The sequence below is a fragment of the Nasonia vitripennis genome, chromosome 2 (genome assembly GCF_009193385.2).
Source record: "Nasonia vitripennis strain AsymCx chromosome 2, Nvit_psr_1.1, whole genome shotgun sequence".
In the NCBI taxonomy this organism is placed as follows: domain Eukaryota; kingdom Metazoa; phylum Arthropoda; class Insecta; order Hymenoptera; family Pteromalidae; genus Nasonia; species Nasonia vitripennis.
The window spans coordinates 8,701,435-8,721,703 of record NC_045758.1 but is presented as its reverse complement, the minus strand read 5'-3'; the positions used below and the strand labels follow the sequence as shown (position 1 = coordinate 8,721,703).

The 20,269-nt window shown below is 47.8% G+C and overlaps 1 protein-coding gene across 4 annotated transcripts; it reads right to left on the bottom strand.

Moving 5' to 3' along the window:
• Positions 1 to 921: 921 nt before the first annotated feature.
• On the bottom strand, positions 922 to 20,124 carry LOC100118626 (protein enabled). Of its 4 annotated transcripts, none has more exons than XM_032596560.1 (9): positions 13,697 to 13,817; positions 8,910 to 9,280; positions 7,733 to 8,054; positions 6,585 to 6,748; positions 6,079 to 6,140; positions 4,886 to 5,787; positions 3,751 to 3,954; positions 3,405 to 3,675; positions 922 to 3,257 (listed from the first exon to the last, which is right to left on the bottom strand). In XM_032596560.1, exons 2-9 carry the CDS (start codon positions 9,116 to 9,118, stop codon positions 3,229 to 3,231), a joined length of 2,163 nt encoding a protein of 720 aa, XP_032452451.1. In that variant the 5' UTR covers positions 9,119 to 9,280; positions 13,697 to 13,817; the 3' UTR covers positions 922 to 3,228. The 4 variants fall into 4 exon arrangements, with proteins under 4 accessions (XP_032452451.1, XP_016838037.1, XP_003426790.1 ...); XM_016982548.3 differs by having other exon boundaries at positions 997 to 3,257; positions 4,886 to 5,123; positions 5,496 to 5,787; positions 8,910 to 13,906; XM_003426742.5 differs by lacking the exons at positions 8,910 to 9,280; positions 13,697 to 13,817 and adding an exon at positions 18,877 to 20,124 and having other exon boundaries at positions 997 to 3,257.
• Between the last annotated feature and the right edge of the window lie 145 nt (positions 20,125 to 20,269).

Sequence of the window (20,269 nt, the reverse complement as noted above, 5' to 3'; positions counted from 1 at the left end):
TCGCTTTCTTTAGGTCCATCGAAATCGTAGTCTACTTAAAGTCTATAAACCTTACTCGTTTGTTTATAATCATATACTGTATAAATGCAGCTATTTAATACTAACTTTTCCGGCGACTGTTTCTTGCTTCATTTATTATTATTATTGTTAATAATTATTATTAATCATGTTATTCTGTTCATTAATTGTTTAATATTATTTTTTGTTATTTTTTTTTCATCTTTTCGCAAAGTTCACCGAAATGCAACAAGTTTGACCAATCGTCCCTTTCCACGGGTTTTTCCCAGAAACGTGCATTCTGTGCTTCGAAATTGTCAATCTACAACAATGACGTTTGTATAATTACGTTAGATTACCGCTATTCATTCGATCTTTGTGCAACAGATCGCGTTGTGACAGTTTGAGCATAGTTTTATAATAAACTGGGATAAAAACATGGGAAAACTGTGGAAAAACTTGGCGATTGGCCGGTTACAAATATACAGTGCGTCGGTTTATCAACTTGTAAATAGTAGAGTCAAAAATAAATATATCGTATTGGAAGAGCCCACGTAGAATCATATTTACAAAAGGACATACTGCGCGTAGAGGATCGACAAAGAGATTACATAAAAAATTTGCGCTACATTATTAATCGATCAAAATCAATGCGCTACAAGAAAATAAAGATAACTAACGCCCGTGGGCGACCTTAACAATATAAATCACTAATGTTCAGCCAGAAAGGAAAATGGTTTATCTCTCACTGTGTTTATGTCAAAGAGAAGCAAACTATTTTTTATCGCTCGTAAAGAACGCATCAAAAAAACACGAAAGCGTCAAGAAGTGCCTTATTTAATTTATTTATAATCCATATAAATATATAAAAAGTATAAAAAAGACGAAAAAACGTCGCTTTTTTCGTTTCGCCCATAATTTTCCTTTTATTATTTTTTCTGCATCCTCGACTTTTGCTTTCTCCTTCCAATTGAAAGACAATTGTCTGATCCTCTTTTATTTCGCTCCGACGCGTTTTGAACTCCTCTTTTTTTCATTAATCTTTAATAACTACATTTAATCGATAATTATTGAGACGCTTCATCGATTTCCACCGAGGAAACTGCTCGCACATATTTGTTCGTCGTGTCTAGACTAGAAAATCAGCCATCTCGAAATTTCCCCACAATGTAGAAGGCTGCAAAGTAGAATTTTTAACGGCTTATTTCTATTTCTATATTACTATAGAAGACATGGGTAAAAACGCAAAACTATTTGCTGTCTTATATCGATCCTGTCGTACATAGTTTCAATATGAACTCGAGTTATACTGGAGGCGAAATTCCACTTTGCAACGGAAAATTGCTTTAACAAGTTGGTGGAAGCTCGAGAACATGCGTTCAAGGACAACGACGACGCAGAAAGTCTCCGGGAAATTTCGGAAAATTTTTGCGGGACAAAATACTTGATTAGTCATACTTGTTCTTAACATTTAAAGTCATTTTTCGCTCGCACGACATGCTGTTGCATTACAAGTGAATGTATTTTTTATTATCAGTCGAGTTGCGGTTTTGTGAAATTCGATTTCGTACATGTTTTTTTTTTATCATTTTCCCTATTTTTCGATAAATATACAAATTTTAAGAAAATTACGTTTTTTACATAATTTCTATGTAAAACGATTTACATGTATAAAAATCATCGTTTGGAATCATAAATTGTTATCGCGTCGTCGCATTACAATTTCCACTTTTTGAAAGATTGTTGTTCGTATTTAAAGGGATTGAAAAATCTAAAATAAACGTTTTGGTGTCTCTACTAAAAAAAATGAGAAGTGGGTAAAATGCATCAAACACGTGGATCCTCGAAATCATGGCTATCGTTGCGTAAAAGTTTGATAAAAAGTATGTATATACTTAAAAACATCAGTGCGAAAAAAGCTCAAAAGAACGAATTTGACGTCATGTTGTGGTAAATTAAACTACGAATAATGGTTTGAAAGAAAAAGTTATAACCATAGAGACGTCGACGTATCGATTTTTGACGTTTTTCGCGGAATGTGAAGTACATTCGTGATATGTGTTATCCAGCACATTTTGTCATCAAAAGCAATGAATTTTATCTTGCGGAATGTTATGGACGCCACAAATTCGAGGAGACAAAAGATTCAAAAATCCCTGTACAAGCTTACAAGTAGAAGAGGTTTAATCTTACAAGAAAGGCTTTAAGAACCCGACGAATCACATTTGAGAACCCGTTAGATCGTTTTTCTTTCTAAAATCCTCAATCTCGCCATTCAAAGATCAAGCTTAACGCTTTCATTTAAATATCTTAAATACAACCGACAATTTTAATTATTTTTTAAGAGAAGCCACGTCTACAATACTTTCACAGGCTCAATTAGTTTCCATTGACCGATTTTATATGGAATAGTCATTTCAAAAATTTTGTAAAAAGGTACAAAGATCACGTTAATATTGTAGCTTCATCAACCATTAGCTTCCCTTAAGCGCTTAAGTAGGCTATTACAGTGAATATGTTTTGAATGACAATTTCAAGGTTTTGACCCAGAACAAACAATCTGGAATATAGTGCATGGCTTGCAAGTTACTACATCAACTGTGTGAGTCTTTTTTTACACGTTAGTCGGCAGTGAGCGTAAATGTGTTTTCTCAAATTTCGCCTCGCCAATAAGATTGTCCGTTATATTGTGCGTGTTGCGCATTTTTACGTGCCCACTTATTAGAACCAACTACTTCTCATGTCGCTGAAAAATCACACGAGATAATTTTGGAAAGTCCTTAGAATTTCACACGTCAATTCGTTAAAATCGTAAAAAGTTTTTTCCATTTTTCTGAAGCAGCGTACATTAGTAAAAAATGTACACCCTAAAACGTGGTCGCGCAATAAATAGTGTTGGATTTAAAAAATTGGAAATCCCAGACGGTCTTTGTGAATCCGTATCTCAGACGGCAACGTCCTTTTCACTATTTTATCTTAAATGCAACGAGCCCGCGTCCGTCTTTCTCGTGATACTATATATCAAGCTAGATTAACGTACTTACACACAAATGGCTGATATACATGGATATAACTACACTGTACTCGCAATTGCGTAATAAAAACCTGCGTACACACGCATGTGCTTGTCGATGATACTTCGATTGAGCTCTAGTCAAATCTCGCATTTTTCTGTCATTGGCTAGCTCGTCCCATTCACTTCTATCCGCTTGAATTTCATGTCCTTTACCTTTATCTTCTATTCAATTCACTCCGTACAGCTGAAAAAACAAACATGGACATGGTTATAATCCATTCTTTTACCAAGCTTATCAGAAGATAAGCGCACAGGCTTCTGATCAACTGATTGTACGTACGCACAAATAAAGTAAATGCTTGACTTTAATGGTTGTTACAATCAAACTTACCTTCGACAATCTCTTGCTTGATTTTCTGAAACTCTTTCCGCACCTCTTTCATGAGCTCCGCTTTGAAAGTCTCCATTTCTTGTGCAGTAATAGACGCACCCTCGTTGACACCGTTTACTTTGAGGAGAGTATCCTCAGACGCTGAGCCGAACCTCTTGCGATGAGCCTTTGGTGATTCGGCACCATTCGAGAATTTGTTATTGCTAGCGCTGTTTGAGATCGAGGAGTTGTTCTTGTCCCAGGACTTTTTGTCGGGGGAACTTTCAGGTTCCTGGTAGGAAACATTTTATAATTAGAAACCATGTTTTGCAACGATCGCTTTATTCGACAAGTGATCTAGACTCACGGGTGGCTGCTCGGGCTGTTGCTTCTCGACAGCAGCTCGTCTGCGAGCCAGCGTCTTGGCCATCTCCACCATCATGGCAGGTAGACCAGCACCACCAGTGTCGCCTCCTCCACCACCACTGTTGCGACCCAGAGTGCCGTAGTTACCGCCACCACTGCCGCTGCTGCTTGTGCTCGAACCACTGTTTTCGATCGACTGCGACTGCTGCGTTATGAAACAAATAGACTACTTTTAGTTTTTCATTAACGCTAACCGTGGCGGTAGCTTACAATTCTTACGAATGCGTTAGAATCGTAAAAGCTAGTATACATGTCGTGTCGCTGTCGGGTTAGAGGTATAAAAAAAGGATAAGAGCTAATATTATAGAGATGAGAGAAAACATTGTTTAACTAATCTGCTATGTTCAATGGAGTACGACGAAAATAAGCAAAATGAAAAATAACTGAGGGTGAATAAACTGATATCGAAGAATCTGTAGAAACAGTAAATGTTACCTGCGACCTCCTAGTGTGCAAGCTGTGGAAAAGCTACGGGGAAACTCATGAAATATCGTTTTCTCTCTAAAGCATTGAACATTCTGTAGGAATATTCTATCCTTTGTGAAAAAACGGAAGTTTGACAAGTTTTCAGAAGTACATATAAGGCTGAATGTTTTTAGTTATGTAAAGATAAGACAGTTGATGAACAAAGAGAGATGATTTATAGTTTAACTCAATGTTTTGTATGAAGAAAAAAAAATAAAAAAAAGAGCAATGATGGATATGTAGAGTTTATGTCGAATTAGTAATCGGTCGATCGTCGTACAAGTCACGTGAATTTGAAAAATACGAAACGGCTACTATTAATCTCTGAAAACCAAAGCTACGAATACTCGTGATGACACGACTTGGTTGTACCAATGTGCTCAATATAAAAAAAGATGAGGATTATGGCTTTGATTTTCAAGCAATCAATTTGCACACACATAACAATTAGAATCACAATTGATTACTGGTGTAACGAGTCGTTACTTTTTTGCAAATTATACAACGAGGTGAATGAACCTCAACAAGTTACACAGATATATTACTCTACGATGCAACGTATCAACCATCAAAAGATACAAGCGAAGAAAAAAAGAGAGCGTGAAACACACCTGCTTCTTTTTGAGCTTGGCAGCCTGCAACGCAGCCGCCAGCGAGTTTACATCAGGCGGCGGCGGAGGTCCATCCTGACCGCCCAAGCCATTGCTACCCGCGTTGGGTACAGGCGGGGGCGGTGGCGGTGGGGGTGCAGCGGCCTGCATTGGTGGCGCCATGGGCGGAGGCGGCGGCGGCACCACTCCGCCGAGCACCTGCTGCTGCTGGGCCTGGACGCCGGGAATGCTCGCAACACTGCCAACGGGAGCATAAGCGTTAGCCTCGGCTTGAGAGGTAACGACCGACTGGTGCGCATAGGCCTGGTTGACGCTATTAGCGGGCGTGCCATAGGGGTTGACGACGACGGGGCTGCCGGCGGCGGACTGGGCCTGCGGCTGCTGGGACACAACGCCGTAGGGCCCCTGGCCGACGTACTGGCCGCCGACCGCGGGCAGCGTCGCGTACTGGCTGTTGAGCGAGGCCCGGCTGCCGTACTGGTTGGCTGGGGCGTACTGCTGGACTGGGTACTGAGCCTGAGGCCCCGCGGCGCCGCTTGCCGTCCCGTAGATCCCGCCGCCAGCAGCCACCGTGACGCCGGAAGGCGATTGCTGAGGCGACTGGCCGTACTGTTGTGCGATGGCCCCCGGGAAGTTCATCATCGAGGGTGGGCAGGGCGGCGCGGGCGGTGCCGCCGGTGGCTGGGGTGGTGGTGCTGGGGGCATCTGTTGCTGCTGAGGAGGCAGTTGCTGCTGCATTCCCGGTAGCTGGCCCGGAGGCGCTGGCGCCGGTGGTGCCGAAGACGTTCTGTGATGACCCGATTGCTGCTGCTGTTGCTGCTGTTGTTGCTGCTGTTGTTGCTGCTGCTGGGTCACGGCGTTCGACGGGCAGCTCGGTGAGATCGCGTTCAGGCCGTTGCTTGCTGCAAGGTAAAAAAGGCATTAGTTTACGCATCGTCCAACTTTCACGTTGTATCGAGCTGTTTTCTCCGAATGGGATTTCTAATATTTTTACTCTAGTCACAATGACAGAAACTCGCGAAAACTGTTCATAGAAAGCATGCAGATAATAACAATGCGCGTAGGGTGTGGGGAAAATTATCAATACTTTTCTGGGTCGCGTCGTAAGCTTTAACAATTTCCAACTCTGGTCTTTAGAGACGTGCAAACTCTCTGCATTGTTGGATTTTCTCTCCTATACACAGTTCACTAACCTTGATTTTGCTGGGACATCCTACGTTCCTGAATGATAGCGACGTCTTCTCTCGTCATGGTCCTGCGCAGAATAAAAGCATTTAATTCAGCATTGATTTCCAATAGCAATATTTGTTTCAATTTCCATTCCAATGATACTACGCGACGATAGTCAGCTTTCATATCAGAAAATTCAATCGCCCGACAAGGTCATCTAAAAGTGGAACTCTTTTTACATTTCACTTTTCAAACAGAACTGACAAATCTAAAAAAAAAACAAAACAAACGAGTTGCAGTCTGGAAATGCGAGGAAACATAATAGCATCCGTCGCGTACTTCCAATCGACTCTCCGGTTACAACATTGTCGCGTTATCTCGGACCCTATCATGAGAAATAAAACTTTGCCATCCGCTCGTGCATTGGCTGTGCTTCTCGACGATTTACACTGACGGGTATCCTGTGCCAGTGTGGACCGCGACAAGAGCAACAACACTCAGGCACATATAGAGAGAAAGAGAGACTCACCGATATCCCATATCTTCCTCGTACTGTGTGTTCGGCTGCTGCTGCACGAGCTGCTGCTGCTGCTGCTGATAGGGCATTTGTTGCTGTTGCTGCTGCTGCTGCTGAGTGACGGGAGCGACTGCCGGTCCAAGATTCCTCGATATGTTCGTCCCATTGCTCAGCACCTACGCAACACGCACACAAACATGAGTACTGGTCATCGATTAATCCGGATTAACGCGCGCTAATTGCCGCGCCGCTCGTAAACTCAATTGTCGCTTAATGAGCCGCCTATTTGCCGAGTTCGGGGAAAGCGCGCGTTCCCTTTTTTTCGAGCAAAACGAAATTAGCGCCGGTGCTGAGTGATTTATAGAGAGGTTCGTTGGGATGACCGCGAAGGACCATAAGAGCGTGTTAATCGTCGTCGTCTGTTTTTTTTCGGGCGCGGTCGGCGAATTAGACGGAACTGACTTTTAAGTGTCCTGTTTGTTTTATCGCCTTCGCTTCTGGAAAGCGGGATGAACTACTTTGCCGCGCGGGATTATTTTACCGCCACGCGCCTTTTGAAGTCCCCGTCTCTATGAATATGCACACGCCGTAGTTGGAAACTATAAACTTTAATTATCTTATCTGCGACTTGCAACGCCTCTGTGTCGCGGCACACTTTGCAGCGTGCAATTTCAGTTAAATAGCCCGCGCGCTGAGAAATTCTCGAGAAAAAAACCCACACTAGTATTGCAAAGGAATCGATAATACACCGAGTATAGAGCCCTCTCGGGGATACGAATTTTGCGCTCGAGACTCTTTCGAACTTTTTCGCAAACTTCAGGGACGTGGAAGAGAGAACGTGTACACAGCGTTTTCCCAAATTCCCAGGGAAGAAGAGAGGAGAATAGAGGAGTTTAAAACCCCGTTGCGCTATGCTATCTAAGTTTTTAATCAGCGCGCAAACCTTGGCGCGCCAGCGCGAACAAAGTGCTTCAACTTTTAAGGAGAACTGGAGGTCACGCGCGCAGAACGTCCAGTCGAGAAAGCAACGAGAAAAGTCTATTGCGTCTGCATTTTCGACTTCGAGTCGCTGACGTCACTTTGAGTTTTAAAGCCGACATAAAGAACAGCGCATCCCCTTAAGAGGTGGAACGCGTAATAAATATTCCCGGCACACTTACGTCGAGCGCCTGTAGCATCGCCTTGGCGAAGGCGTCAGCGTCGTCCTTGCTGGAGAAATTCAGCCCGTAGACCTGCTTGTTGTCGCGCCACTGGTGAAAAGTGACGGTTGCTTGGTTGTACTTGAGGCCGCGAAGGATAGCGCAGTTCATGACTATCTCGTGGTCCTGGAGCTTGCGGCCGACCACGCGAAACGTGTTGTTCACCTGGTGGTGGTAGAGCTGGACCTTGGACAGGCCGGACGAGCTGCCCGAGGGTACCCATTTCTTGTTCACGTCGTCGTAGACCATCACCGAGGCCCGAGCCGACGATATGCTGATTTCGCTGTAATGAGAAAAAATAGATCGGTTAATTTTTCGTCGGAGATATTATACAGAGTTTAAACAGGACATGGTTGCGAGGGTAAGGAGGAAACGCTTTCCTCGCGATTGTGGTTTAATCATAACTCCGCAGATAGTATTCACTTGGCTTTTCTCTCTTATACTCTCTCGCGTTTTACGGGGCGCCGTAAAAAAAGTCGACGCCGTTACATTGTTTAGGTAATAGTCGAAGGAGCTCTTGTTTACCAATTGCAGTCGTATACTCTCTGGCTCGGTACAGTACGATTATATTATTGCATAGGTATATGCCATACCCGTTTCGAAAATTCATGCACGTTTCGCAATGAAGTTGAGACACAAAGCATTTCTGTTTGCAATCGTCAGCTCGAAAGCGAATACGATACGGAAGTTCATCGTCGCGTCCGCCTGCATTTGCGTGTGGATTTTGAAGAACGAGGCAAATTTTTAACAATCGTCAACGAATTCTCTTCGGGGGCTGTCTCGAGTAAGAGAGGAGAAGTTGCCGATCGTTAAATTCCGAGCCTCGCGCCCGAGCTTCGAGCGCACACTCGAGCATCCTTCAACTTCCGAAGTATATAAGTATAGTTGATTCCCCCTTTGGATAACTTTCACTCGACCCATATATCGTCGCTCGGAAAGCCTTTCCGAAACTCTTACGTTAAATACAATATCCCTTCATCGCCAGCTTCCCACAAGAAAAAATCACGTTCTCCCGTAATTCGGAAGCAAACCTCCTCATCAAACACCGTCCCTAGCGTAAATTGAATTCGCCACAAGGAAGCCTTAAAAGTCATCATCAAGACAAAAAAAAAAACAGCTCGACGTCGCATCAATTTACCAGTTCCAATCGTAGCAGCTCAGCTGCTGCTGTTGCTGCGGTATCGATCCGGGATCAGGCCGATCGTTGGAAGTTCTCTCGTCGGCGATGCTAGGCGGCAAAAACGACGAGTCGACCGAGCGCGCAGCCAGCAGTCTAGCTCGCGATCGCCTCGACTCCTCGCCGCTCAGCCGCATTTGGTACATGCCGCTCGACCTGAACGCGTTCATCTTGATCCTGCGCACTGCGCCGTACTCTTCGCCCACGGATTATAACACACACTGTATTCTCTCTCACACACACAGCACTGGGCCGCCACAGATCGAGCGGGGACGGATCGGAGACCGCGACATGATCGCGCTATACTTAAAACTGCAGCGGCGGGAGCATGACTGAGCGGAGTAGCGAAAAACGAGAGCAAACAGGATGAAAATGGGATGTGGCGGTGGTGGAAGAGAGCAACGGTGATACCGCGCCGCGCGTACGCTCGACTTCCCTTCCCTCTCTCTTTTTCGACTCGGCGAGCTACTCTCTCAGACCTTCTCTCTCTCTCTCTCTCTCTACAGCGATACGTAGTATACTCGCTAACACACTGATAGACCGCGAACTAAGTATATTATACTGTACGTGAGCGAGTGTTTCAGGCCGCGTATATGCAGCGGCGCGCGACTTCCGGTATGCTTCGTAATATAACAATCGTCGAGTGCGTGAGCGAGAGAGCCTCGCTCTTTCCTTCTTTATCAATGATTCTGTGTGTATACAACTCCTTTTTTTTAACGATGCTTTTACATACACCGATGCGCGGACTTGTGGTTTTTGCGAAAAGTGAAGGGAATTTTGCCCGACGACGACTGCATATAAGGAAGTGCTCACCGCGCAGCGCTGCGGCGTTTGTTTTACGAAATTGCGCCCGGCCGCGCAGAGACGAATAACTCTGTCGTCGAGGAGGCGATATTTTAAAATACACCGCGCGCACGCGCGACGAAGAACGTATCGGATCCGGAGTTTGCGAGTGTATAAGCCGAAGGAGAAAATATTCTATTCGCGATAGTGGCCTGGCTTTTTGTTACTTTCACCGCAGGATACACACACACACGGGCGCGAGCGAAAATTATTCGGTAGAAATATGCTAAACGTCGAGCGGGGCATTACTGCGCTCTGCTCATCGAGGCTGAGATTTACTGCGGATAACGAAGCACGCGGTTATAGTTATGCGCGTTAAAATTGATTAGAGAAAAAAAAACAGCAGCGTTGGAAATTGTTTTACGAAGCAACAGGGGAAGCGTTATTTTTATCTATCCCGCGTGTATTTTTATGCCTCTTATCTTCGAGGAAGCGAAACTGCGAAGAGTGTGGGCAGACAATCAGACGGTATACAACTATAACGTTTGGGCGCATTTTTCTGTACTGTATCGTTATCCTCTGTTTACATACGTGCGCGCGCGGGAAAAAGTTAACGAACTGTGCGTGCGCTGCACAGATTTCTTCGCGAAAATAACAACAACAGGCTATATCCTTCTCTACTATTTTAACGCAGACGAAAAACGAAAATCGTTATTACAGCCTGACCTCTATATCCGGGCGTTCGCGTATACAGCCATCAGGAAGCCCATAACTCCCTCGTCGGAATATAAAAGCAGAGCGCAAATAACGAATACGCCCGCACCCACTAAAGATTCGTTCGCGATACGCCACGTTCACGGCGTATAATACCTACGATTGCCTCCGTCATTTCGACGAATCGATACACCTCCACCCTTCCTCTCCTCGTTTTTTTTTTTTATGCCGAAAAGCACTTGACCTCCATTCGCTATTTTATGCCCGTCTCTGCAAGTAGTATACAAGCCTATTCATCCACGCGCATATTTTACCATTCGAATATCAACCAACTTTTCTTCTGCAGCGGCGGCAGCTCCGATGGAGAGCATTTCCAGCGAAACTCGCTATGCACATAAAGCAAAAACTCCGTCTCGTTCGGTCATTCCGTTCGAACACAAACGACGCGCGCAGTTGCAGCGGAGAGAAAAGACGCCGGTGTATACGCGCGGGTCGATCCCCTTTTACGATATCGAACGGCTTTTCTGAAAATACATAGGCTTTTGGGCTGATTTCGCCAGAGGAACGGGAAAGTCGCCGGAAGGAGGTGGTTTATTTTTCATCGGGTCAGCTTTGATCGACGTTGCGGTTAACGAAGCTTCCTTCGGGGCTAATCGAGCTCCGAGCGCGAAACGATTCGTTTTGACGCGGCTTTGCTGCAGAGCTGCGCTGATGAATGGCATGAGTCTCTCTCTGACAAAAGAATCATGTTTCACGACTGATTAAACTCGATCGTGTGTCGAGAGTATAGCTTATACATGGCGCAATCAAAGGAATATCGATGCTCTTCGATAGGCAGTTGCATAGCGATGCAACCAAAGTGTCAGATTTTATGCGCTCCATCGAGTTCTATTTTTAAAATTAGCTTCTCCACCCACGCAGGCTTTATAAAAACTGATATACTTTTCGCAACGCTGATGCTACAGCGCGAACCCATCCTTTTTCAAACATATGCGCATCAAAGCCATTCAGCGAAGCAAAGCCAGCGGTGCAGTATAATTCAGGCATCCGAGCAAGAGGTCAAAGATCAAGGAGCGCACAGAATCGGTCGTCGACACCTTCGCACATGCATAGCTCGTACAGCTCCTGCTCTCTGTGTACTCTCACGCACACTGCTTCCGACTCTCCACTCTCGCGAGAGCTGAAACTCGGCCGCTCGGAACTTGCATAACATAATAATTATAATAAAAGCCGGGCCCGCCGCGCGTTAATTTACCCGCGCTCTCTTTATGCTCTGAAAAGTTTGAATGCGCGCGCGCGAAACCACCTGCGCGTATGCGTGTGTGGGCGTATAGAGCTCAAAGAGAGAAGCTGCGTATTAAGCGCGACGCGAAATTTTCCTTCGAGAGAGTGACGTCGCGAGAGAGAAGACGCGGCGCTGATTAATAGAACGAGAAAGTTAATGGCGAGTGACGTGCGCTTGTCGTTAATGCGTAAGTATCGCTGCCGGTCGTCCTTCTTGTGCTGCTGCTGCTCGGGAGGTCTTTTTGTCTTGTACTATGGCGTTGTGCCTCTGTGGGAAACGTAATTATCTCATTCGTGGATTACGACTTTTACGTAACGCCGAGGAAATTCTTCGTGTGTATAGAAAGTCCGCACGGGTCATCGCCGGGTATTTTCGAAGCATAATTTGCGCGCGCGGGCCTATTGAAAGCGTTATTACGAAAGAGCGCTCGCGCGCGCAAAATACGTCGAGTTTAAAATCATTAAGAAATAGTTTGAGCTAATAGTAATGTCACACGAGCCGCTCGTTACACACATAACGCTCTCAGTGGCCTCAGCCGGTCATTTGCTCCTATAACATCAGAGCTCGAGCGTTTACCCTATTTCGACTGTACTTAGATACGAATTCGTATAGCTCTCTTTCGTCGCATTAAGTTGAAAATGAGCCTCGCGGTTGTGCCCTTCTAAGAATGAGCTGACGCTTGTTTTTCTTTATTTTTTTCGAATATAAAAAAAGAGAGACGGAAACGCGCGTAAATTTGAATTGCTAATTCGAGCTGCATCCAGATCTATGTAAATGTAGTCTGCATGATTAGCGGATAACGAGCAGAGAGGAGCGTATACTTCGAGGCGGCCTCGACGATACACTTTTCAAAAGACGCGCGTAATAATATTCCTTAGCTTAGTAAGCTCTCGCGCGCGCGTCTCGCTGAGCTAAAACAGACTCGTCTATGAGCAGCACAAATATCTGATAAAACGCTTCGCTTTGACGTTTTCCTTCAATTACGCGCTGTATCGCAACACCGGCAACTGCGCAGCAATATTGTCCCGCGCAATATTATATATGTCAGTGTATAAGCCGGTTGCGAAACGGAAAATTGGATGTCGTAATTCAATTTTCGTGAATAGCGAAGAGAGAGAGAGAGAGACGCTGTACTTCCAGACACTGCGTCGTCGTACTATACTCTCAGCGCGATGCTGCCGCCGCTGCTGCATTTTTTCAAGAAACTATGTATATACATGACGCTCTGCCCTTGCGTGAGACATGCCAACGCGATGATAGCGCGCATTCTATGAAAAAGCCGGTCATTAACCAACTATTTGCCCATTGTACATCAAGCGCGTACCGGATATTAAGAGCGCAATACTCGAATGAATGTATAATTAATAGAGTATCGCGGATTGTTTGATTGTTTATACACACGAAGCAGCAATAACTCAATAAGTTAAGAGCTAAACGAAGCAGACGCGCGCATTTTCAGAGGAATCGATCCTGCGCCGGTCATTAGGGGAAATCGGAAAAGTTTCGAGCCGGCGGTTCGTTGACCGCGGGGGAGAGCCGTTTGTTTGAAGCACGCGCCCAACTGACGCAACTTTTCGGAGTAATATCCGCGAGCATTGGGGAACCTTTTTCACGATACATTTCGCGGGATTGGATGCCGTTACATTAGGAATCGTGGCGTATACGAATCCGACCTGCGTTAAATTCATTCTCGAGATTCTTTCTGATTTACAGAAGACGTTCGGAGAAACGAAATGTATAGGCTCTTTTGGTTGACCGCGAATAAGCCGTATAAAATCCAGCCGACGAAAAGCGCGTCAAAACACGTCAGCCCAGCGGTGCAACAGATGTAAACATTATCCGACGCTCCGCATCAGAACTCGACGCTGCAGTTTCCGCAAACTCGCCTTTCGCACTCGCTCTCGAACAATAAACACACGCGGCTTCTCGCTACAGCAACACATACACTCGCGAGAGCTCGACCTACAAGGAAGCTCTTCTCATCCTCGGCTACTCGTCGAGCGAGAAACGCGGAAGCACAGATTGTCTCTCCGCGCGCGCGCACTATACAACCAACAACATATCCGCGTGCACGAGCGCGGCGCCGCTCACTGAATTTCGCGCGGTGGTCGCGGCACACGCGGAAGGAGAAAAAAGAGAGAGAGAGAACATAGTGTGTCCTTGGGGCTGTGTTGCGACACTGGTGCTGGTGGTGAGCTAAGGTGACGCCGCCGCGTGTGCTATACTCGTAAGGCTTTAGCCTGAGTCACCCGATAGTATACCTACGCGGGCGAGAGAGCGGCTGGAGAACATATGGATACCGCGTGCTGCTAATTAAATAGGTGAGCCGTGCTGCTGTGTAGCACACAAGCTCGAATTGCCCTGCAGGCCGCCGCCGCCGCCGCCGACACGTGCAGCAGCGCGCGCCAGGTTTACCGGAGGATTGACTTTCGTATAGGGTGGGGAGTCGTATACAACGTTGTTTATTTTTGCTTGTGGGAGACGACGACGCTCTGTTCTCATCAGAGGGGGAGTCGAGTATCGATGTGGCTGCGTAGGGGTGGAAGTTTGGAAAATTGGCGGGAATTTTGAAAAATCACTCAGACGCTCTCGTTAGAGGGAAATGTGGAGAGAGAAAAAGAAGCACTTGGCGAAATAATCAGTATTCAATTTAGCGGCAGTGTTCATTATACGCCGTCCCTGCTTCCCTCCCACTATTATGCGCGGCACAGCAGCAGCACGCTTCGCTTGGTTCAGCTGCTCACTCTACTATGGGGTTTAATGTTTCGTGAAGTTTCGCAGAGGCCTTTTTTTGCTTCGAGCATCTCAAAGGAATTCCCCCGTAATAATAATATTTCAGAATCTACCTCTCGCACCGAGTCGCTAAAAGCGCCTATTTTCGATGAAAAAATACCGCAGAAGACTCATAACGGCGTAGCAATAAAAGCCCGCTTAATTGCTCGTATAACCCAAACCGACACTAACCCACTATCCCAGCGAGGCCTTGTGCACACAAACGAATGTAAATTCACGCTACGCGGCAGCAGCGCACATACTCACCACCTTCGTCGGCGCGCAGTACACTGCGCAAACGACGACCAATCAAAAATGATTAAATTCAAAACGCGTCATTTCCCTTCTAGAAGGGCGGTGCTGCCGTGACTATACATATATATACATCTACATATAGAGTCTTTCTCTCACCCTGCGGCGTTTCTCTCACCTCTCTCTTACTCTCTTATCCTGCCTCCCCCGTTCGCGAGCTCTGCCCCCGAATTCGTGCGAGAGTTTGCTCCCCTGAAACACACACACGACGACGACGTCTCTCGCCCTCGTTTCGCGTAGGTCGATTTCGCGAATTACGTATTCTCGAGGCCGCCGCTGACTTTTCAGCAAAGGTATATATAATAGAGAGGACGTCGTCTTGCCCGATGACGCGCGCGTCGGTTGGTTTCTCCTTTTTCCGGGAGACTGACTTTTAGGCGGACAGTGTATAGGAGAAAGAGGGAAAAAAGAGACTACTCGGCAGCGCCCATGTCGATGACACCGGGTATTATTGGCATTGTTGGGTTCGATCTCTCTCGATTGGACAGGATGGTCTTCTCTCTCTCTCTGCGGAATGACTTATATACTGCCATTGTGCGCGTGGACGAACGTTGGGGGCACTTTTTGTCGGGTTCTTGATTACACGTTTTTTATATACGTATAGCTGCGCAAACGAGAATGTTATTGCATCGATCGTCGCGCGCAATGTGTTGCAAAGTATCGAGGCTCGACGGATGAATGCGTGTCGGCGGGGCGCACATGTATATAGCGGTAAATGCGGAGAGATACTTAGGATTCCTAATACGACTACCGTGTCACGGATCTGCCGCGCAACTCTGGTCACGGAATTCCTACATGACTGAAGTTACAATTACGTACACACACGCGCACCGACAAATTCATTTTCATCCGTCGTTTCGTTTCCCGACTCGTCGCACACGCGTTTTTTTCATAATAAAATCGATCCCATTTTGCAACAAACTTCGTAAAATCCAGCACATCACAAGAAAACGATCAAAGATTTACCTCTCGGCGTTTTGCACTACTTTCAGCGTCATCCTCTCGAATCAATCCACGACGACACTATACGCGACACTTTCGTACCGGCCAGATGCTTAGCGGCGAATAAGCGAAAAAACCGGTGAAACGCGTCGTGTCATTTCGAAGTAAAAGTGCCGAGAGAGCCGATATCCGCATTAGTCACGCTCGGAGCATCGGGCAGGCAGGTACAGGCCGATTACGTTGCATCCGGCACGTGGCGACGTCATCTAACCAGAAAACGGAGAACTTAATCTCTCTCGGCTTATCGACGATGATTAATAACCGCCGCCCCGAAAGAGTCAGCTGCTGCATTATACAAGGCAAAACGACTAATAACTGGGCCAATCTAATGAAGCCTTCAATCCGCTCTCTCTCTCTCTCTCTCTCTCTCTCTCTCTCTCTCTCTCTCTCTCTCTCTCTCTCTCTCTCTCTCGGTATGCACCGCGTGTACTGTATTTATAAAAGAGCTTCTACTCGCGCGCACAATGATTCTCCGCTGCGGAATCGGGACGTTTAAGCCGGGAATTGGGTCGTCGGGCAATCGGCGCCGGCCGGTTTTAAATAAAGCGCCGCGAGCTTGAATTGTTTATATACGGTCTGGAAAAGTCCGCGGCGCTATGTGCGTCTGCTGCTACTGCATTTTGTCTGTGTATATAAACAATGACCCGCGCGCGCGTGCTTGGGCTTTCGACCGAAAAAGCGCAGCAGCAGCCCACGCTTGACGGCGCGAATTTTTCGAGAGGAGTTCGTGCACTGCGGCGACTAGAGTAATGAGTTTTTTCCTCCGACTTGCGGTGAAGCTCTCTTCTGGCGGTTTTCGCGAATCTGGAGCGAAGGCGTTTCTTTTTTAGCTCGAGGCTCTGAGATATATTGTTACTCTTTTCGCGCGCGCTTGTTGAGGAATTCGAGCGTTGGCTTTTGTTTCGGATTATCTCCAGCTCGTTCTTTGAAGTACACAATACTCATCGGACTTTGACGCGATTTAGTTGTAAAATATGATGAATCGCTCGCTTATTCCGCGCAGAACAAAAAGCTCGTTAATTAGCGTCGGCAAACTGTCGTGGATTTTTGCTGTGATTCGAGCGATTGTTCACCGAGTCGCGCGAAACAAAGGAAAGAAGGTCCGCGCGCGCAGCAAGAAAAGTTTTATGGGCCATAAACAAGTTCGTCGAGAATTGAAACTGTATACACTCGCGAGAGAGAGAGAGAGAGGGAGAGCAGGCCTGTGACTTAACTTCATTATTCATGTAAAAATAGCCGCTCGCAATGGAGGCGGCGTTATTATTATCATCGTCGTTTTTTTGCAGCGTCTACAACGCCTCGTTTAACGTCAATCGTGTCGTTCGCGTTATTAATCCGATCGATGCGACGTTTTGCGGAACGATCTTAATTGCCCACCGCGAGCGTGTGCGAAACTCGCGGAGCGTCAATCGGTCTAATTGTTTAATAACAGACCACTCGCGACCACCGCTTGATTATGCATGCGAGAGCGGTGTGAAATCACGTCGAGAGCAGTAGGTCGGGAAAATTCAGGAGGATTGGTTCGTCGAGGATTCCCTCAGAAGACTCGAAAGGATCCCGGAGCTGCTTAGGGGCAGATGGACGCAGAGAGCCGAGAGTGTATAAAGAGCTTAAAAAAAGGACGGAGAGGGAGACGAGCGATGACTGTGACCGAGAATAGCCTCGTCAAAAAGGAACGAGACTGCCCGACCCTCTCATGCTGGCGCGCGAGAAAGAAGAGAAGAGTGAAAAGGGGCAGGAAAACGAGGCATTTCGCGCACGCAGACATGCTCTGATATAAAAAGTAGTCGAGCATCGCCGACAATTCCCTCTGTCTTTCTCTTTCTCTCTTGGGTTTTCCGTGTCACGGCGGACCCCAAGACATACATTACGCGGGCGTCCACGTCGCCGAGAGAAGAAAGGAAGAGTGGGTGGCTGCTGCTACTATGTGCGCGGAGAGAAGAAGGGAAAAGGAAAAGCCGCCGAGAGAGAGAGAGACAGAGAGAGAGAGAGAGAGAGAGAGAGAGGAAGCGCTTCCACGGGGTGTCTATAGAGTCATGGTCGGCTCGCGGAAAAAGAGAGCCGACGAGGTGTGCGTCTCCGTCGAGGACGTTTGACAGTGCACGCGTTCTGACAACTCCTTCCTCTGTGTCAGTCTCTCTTCTTTCTCGGCCAATCACCTCGAGCCGCCGCCGTCGTCGCTCCTTTTCCGCGCGACGTCGTCGCATTATGTTCTTGCGATCCAATAATTAAAAGCAGCAGCGACGACAGCACGGTAACCGAGGAATGCAAAAGAGGAGTACGCGTGCAGTACGGCCCCGCTGTGAGCGTAGGAGTGTGTGTGTACGGCGACGACACGGGGAGAGAGACAGCACACGAGCGTCGAACAATGGCCGAGAAAGAGAGAGAGAGAGCGTATACGGCCGCAGCCGAGAGAGAAAACACGGAGGGAGCAGCGAGTGAGAAAGAGAGAGAAAGGAAAAGTGGGTACCTATATACTGTACGCGAAGGAGCGAACACGGGGGCAAGAAGGACGGAGAGAGAGAGAGAGAAGCGGGCCGCCGCCTCTTGTGCGCTCTCTCTCTCTCTCTCTCTCTCTCTCTCTAGCCAACAGCCTCTCTCACGACTTTGAGGTTCGTGTGTTGCTGCTCCGTAACGACGATTTTCCCCCCCGATGAGCAGAGCGCTTCGTAAATTTCCTGCGCGATACGATTCCAAACCTGCGGCGGCTGCATTGCTGGAAAAAGCTGGACCGTGCGTGGCTAGCTATAAACGCACCGCTGACACGGTGAATTTAGGTTAGGAAAGCGGGGACTGGCTCGATCGATGCTTCCGAGAAGCGCAGCCCCTTTGTTTATTTACCCCGTCGAGGCGAGAGCTGGGAGCCGGGTGCAGGCGAGCAGGCGTACGCGGCTCCCGTATCGCGAGTCCGGATCGAAAGGAAGAGGAGAGTAAGCGTAAGTATAGGAGAGTCCGGTACTGATCAGCGCCGCGACTCCATATCGTTGCTGCACGCGCACAGGGAGAGAAGAAGGAAAAGGAGGAGCCGCGGAGTTGAAAGAAGTGTATAACGATACTCACTTCATGTTTGCGGCGACGGAGAGCGAGTGCTATGCCCTCAGACACTTGGACGTCCTGGCTTGCTGGCTGCTGGCAGACGAGGATGACGAGCTGACTGCTGAGGCGGTGGTGGCTGCACGGCAGAATATCTCACCGATCCCATGAAAGCACGCGAGATTCGGACAGGACTTGCGATAGTCGGACATATATGAGCGAACTACTCCCTGCAGCAGCAGCAGCAGCTTGTCCTCTTGTCACTAGCCACTGCACACTCCGCGCACTGTTCCCGAAGCCGCCGCAGCTCCGAATTCTCTCCTCCAGCAGAGCTAGGTACTGATCTCCGCGCGCACGACGACGAGGCGCTGCCGCCGCAACACCGCGGCCTGCTGCTGCGAGTATATGTGTCCGGAGCAGCGCTGGCGGCACACACGACGCGAGTTGTTTGACGCGCGCGCGCTCCCGCACATATACACACACGCGCGATCGCTCGGAGACGAGTCTGATTCTCTCTCTCTCTCTCTCTCTCTCTCTCTCTCTCTCTCCTGTATGGCCGTAATGTAGGCACCCGAGAGCCGAAGCAAAGCTGCAACGAGCACACGAGGGAGTCTCGCTTCTTCTTCCTTCCTTCCTTCTACTCGCTCGACGACTGCACCGCCGCCAGCTCACGGCTGCACATCTGCTCTGACTCGCTCTCTCTCTCTCTCTCTCTCTTTCTCTCTCTCCTACTCGGCTTCGCCGCCGTTGTTGGGTGTATTTACGGGCTGCGTATAGGGGCTGCGATGCTATACTACCGCCGCCTGCGCGCTCGCTCCTTCTCCCTCTCTCTCTCTCTTTCTCGTATTATAGCTCTCGCAACAACCGCCGCGCTTTCCGTTTCTCTCACGAGAGATGCACTGGCACGCGCGTTTTATGGCCAGCTACAACTCGCACGTCTTCTTCTTTGTGCGACGACGAGGACGGCTGCTGCTGTGCCGCGAGGACCGAACTGGACTGTAGTAAAAAGTATAGGTGCGGATATATGCAGCGGAGAGGAAGAGAGTCGCGCGGCGCCCCTGCGTTACCTATTCGCGCGCAGCCGGCGTTGATGTGTGCTGACACGGTGTGTACCGGGTGTCCCACTGGCGATCACGAGCTGGCTTCAATCCATCGAAAATCAAGATAGAACGGGCAGCTCGTCCCGCGGATCGATCGTAGGGGAGATTGCGTCGAGCAGCCGTGTGAATCCGAACTCGATTTCGGCAGCGGGTAAGCCGATAGCGATCGATTATTTCGGCTTGTTGTGGCCGCGAAGACTTCGGAGACACGCGGTACGTGGCTTCGTATATGCGGGTGCGCGTGCAGGGTGGATTCGGGGATCCGGTTTCTCGCGACATCTCGCGGCCCGAGCAAAAGGCCGCACCCGCGCTCGCACCTT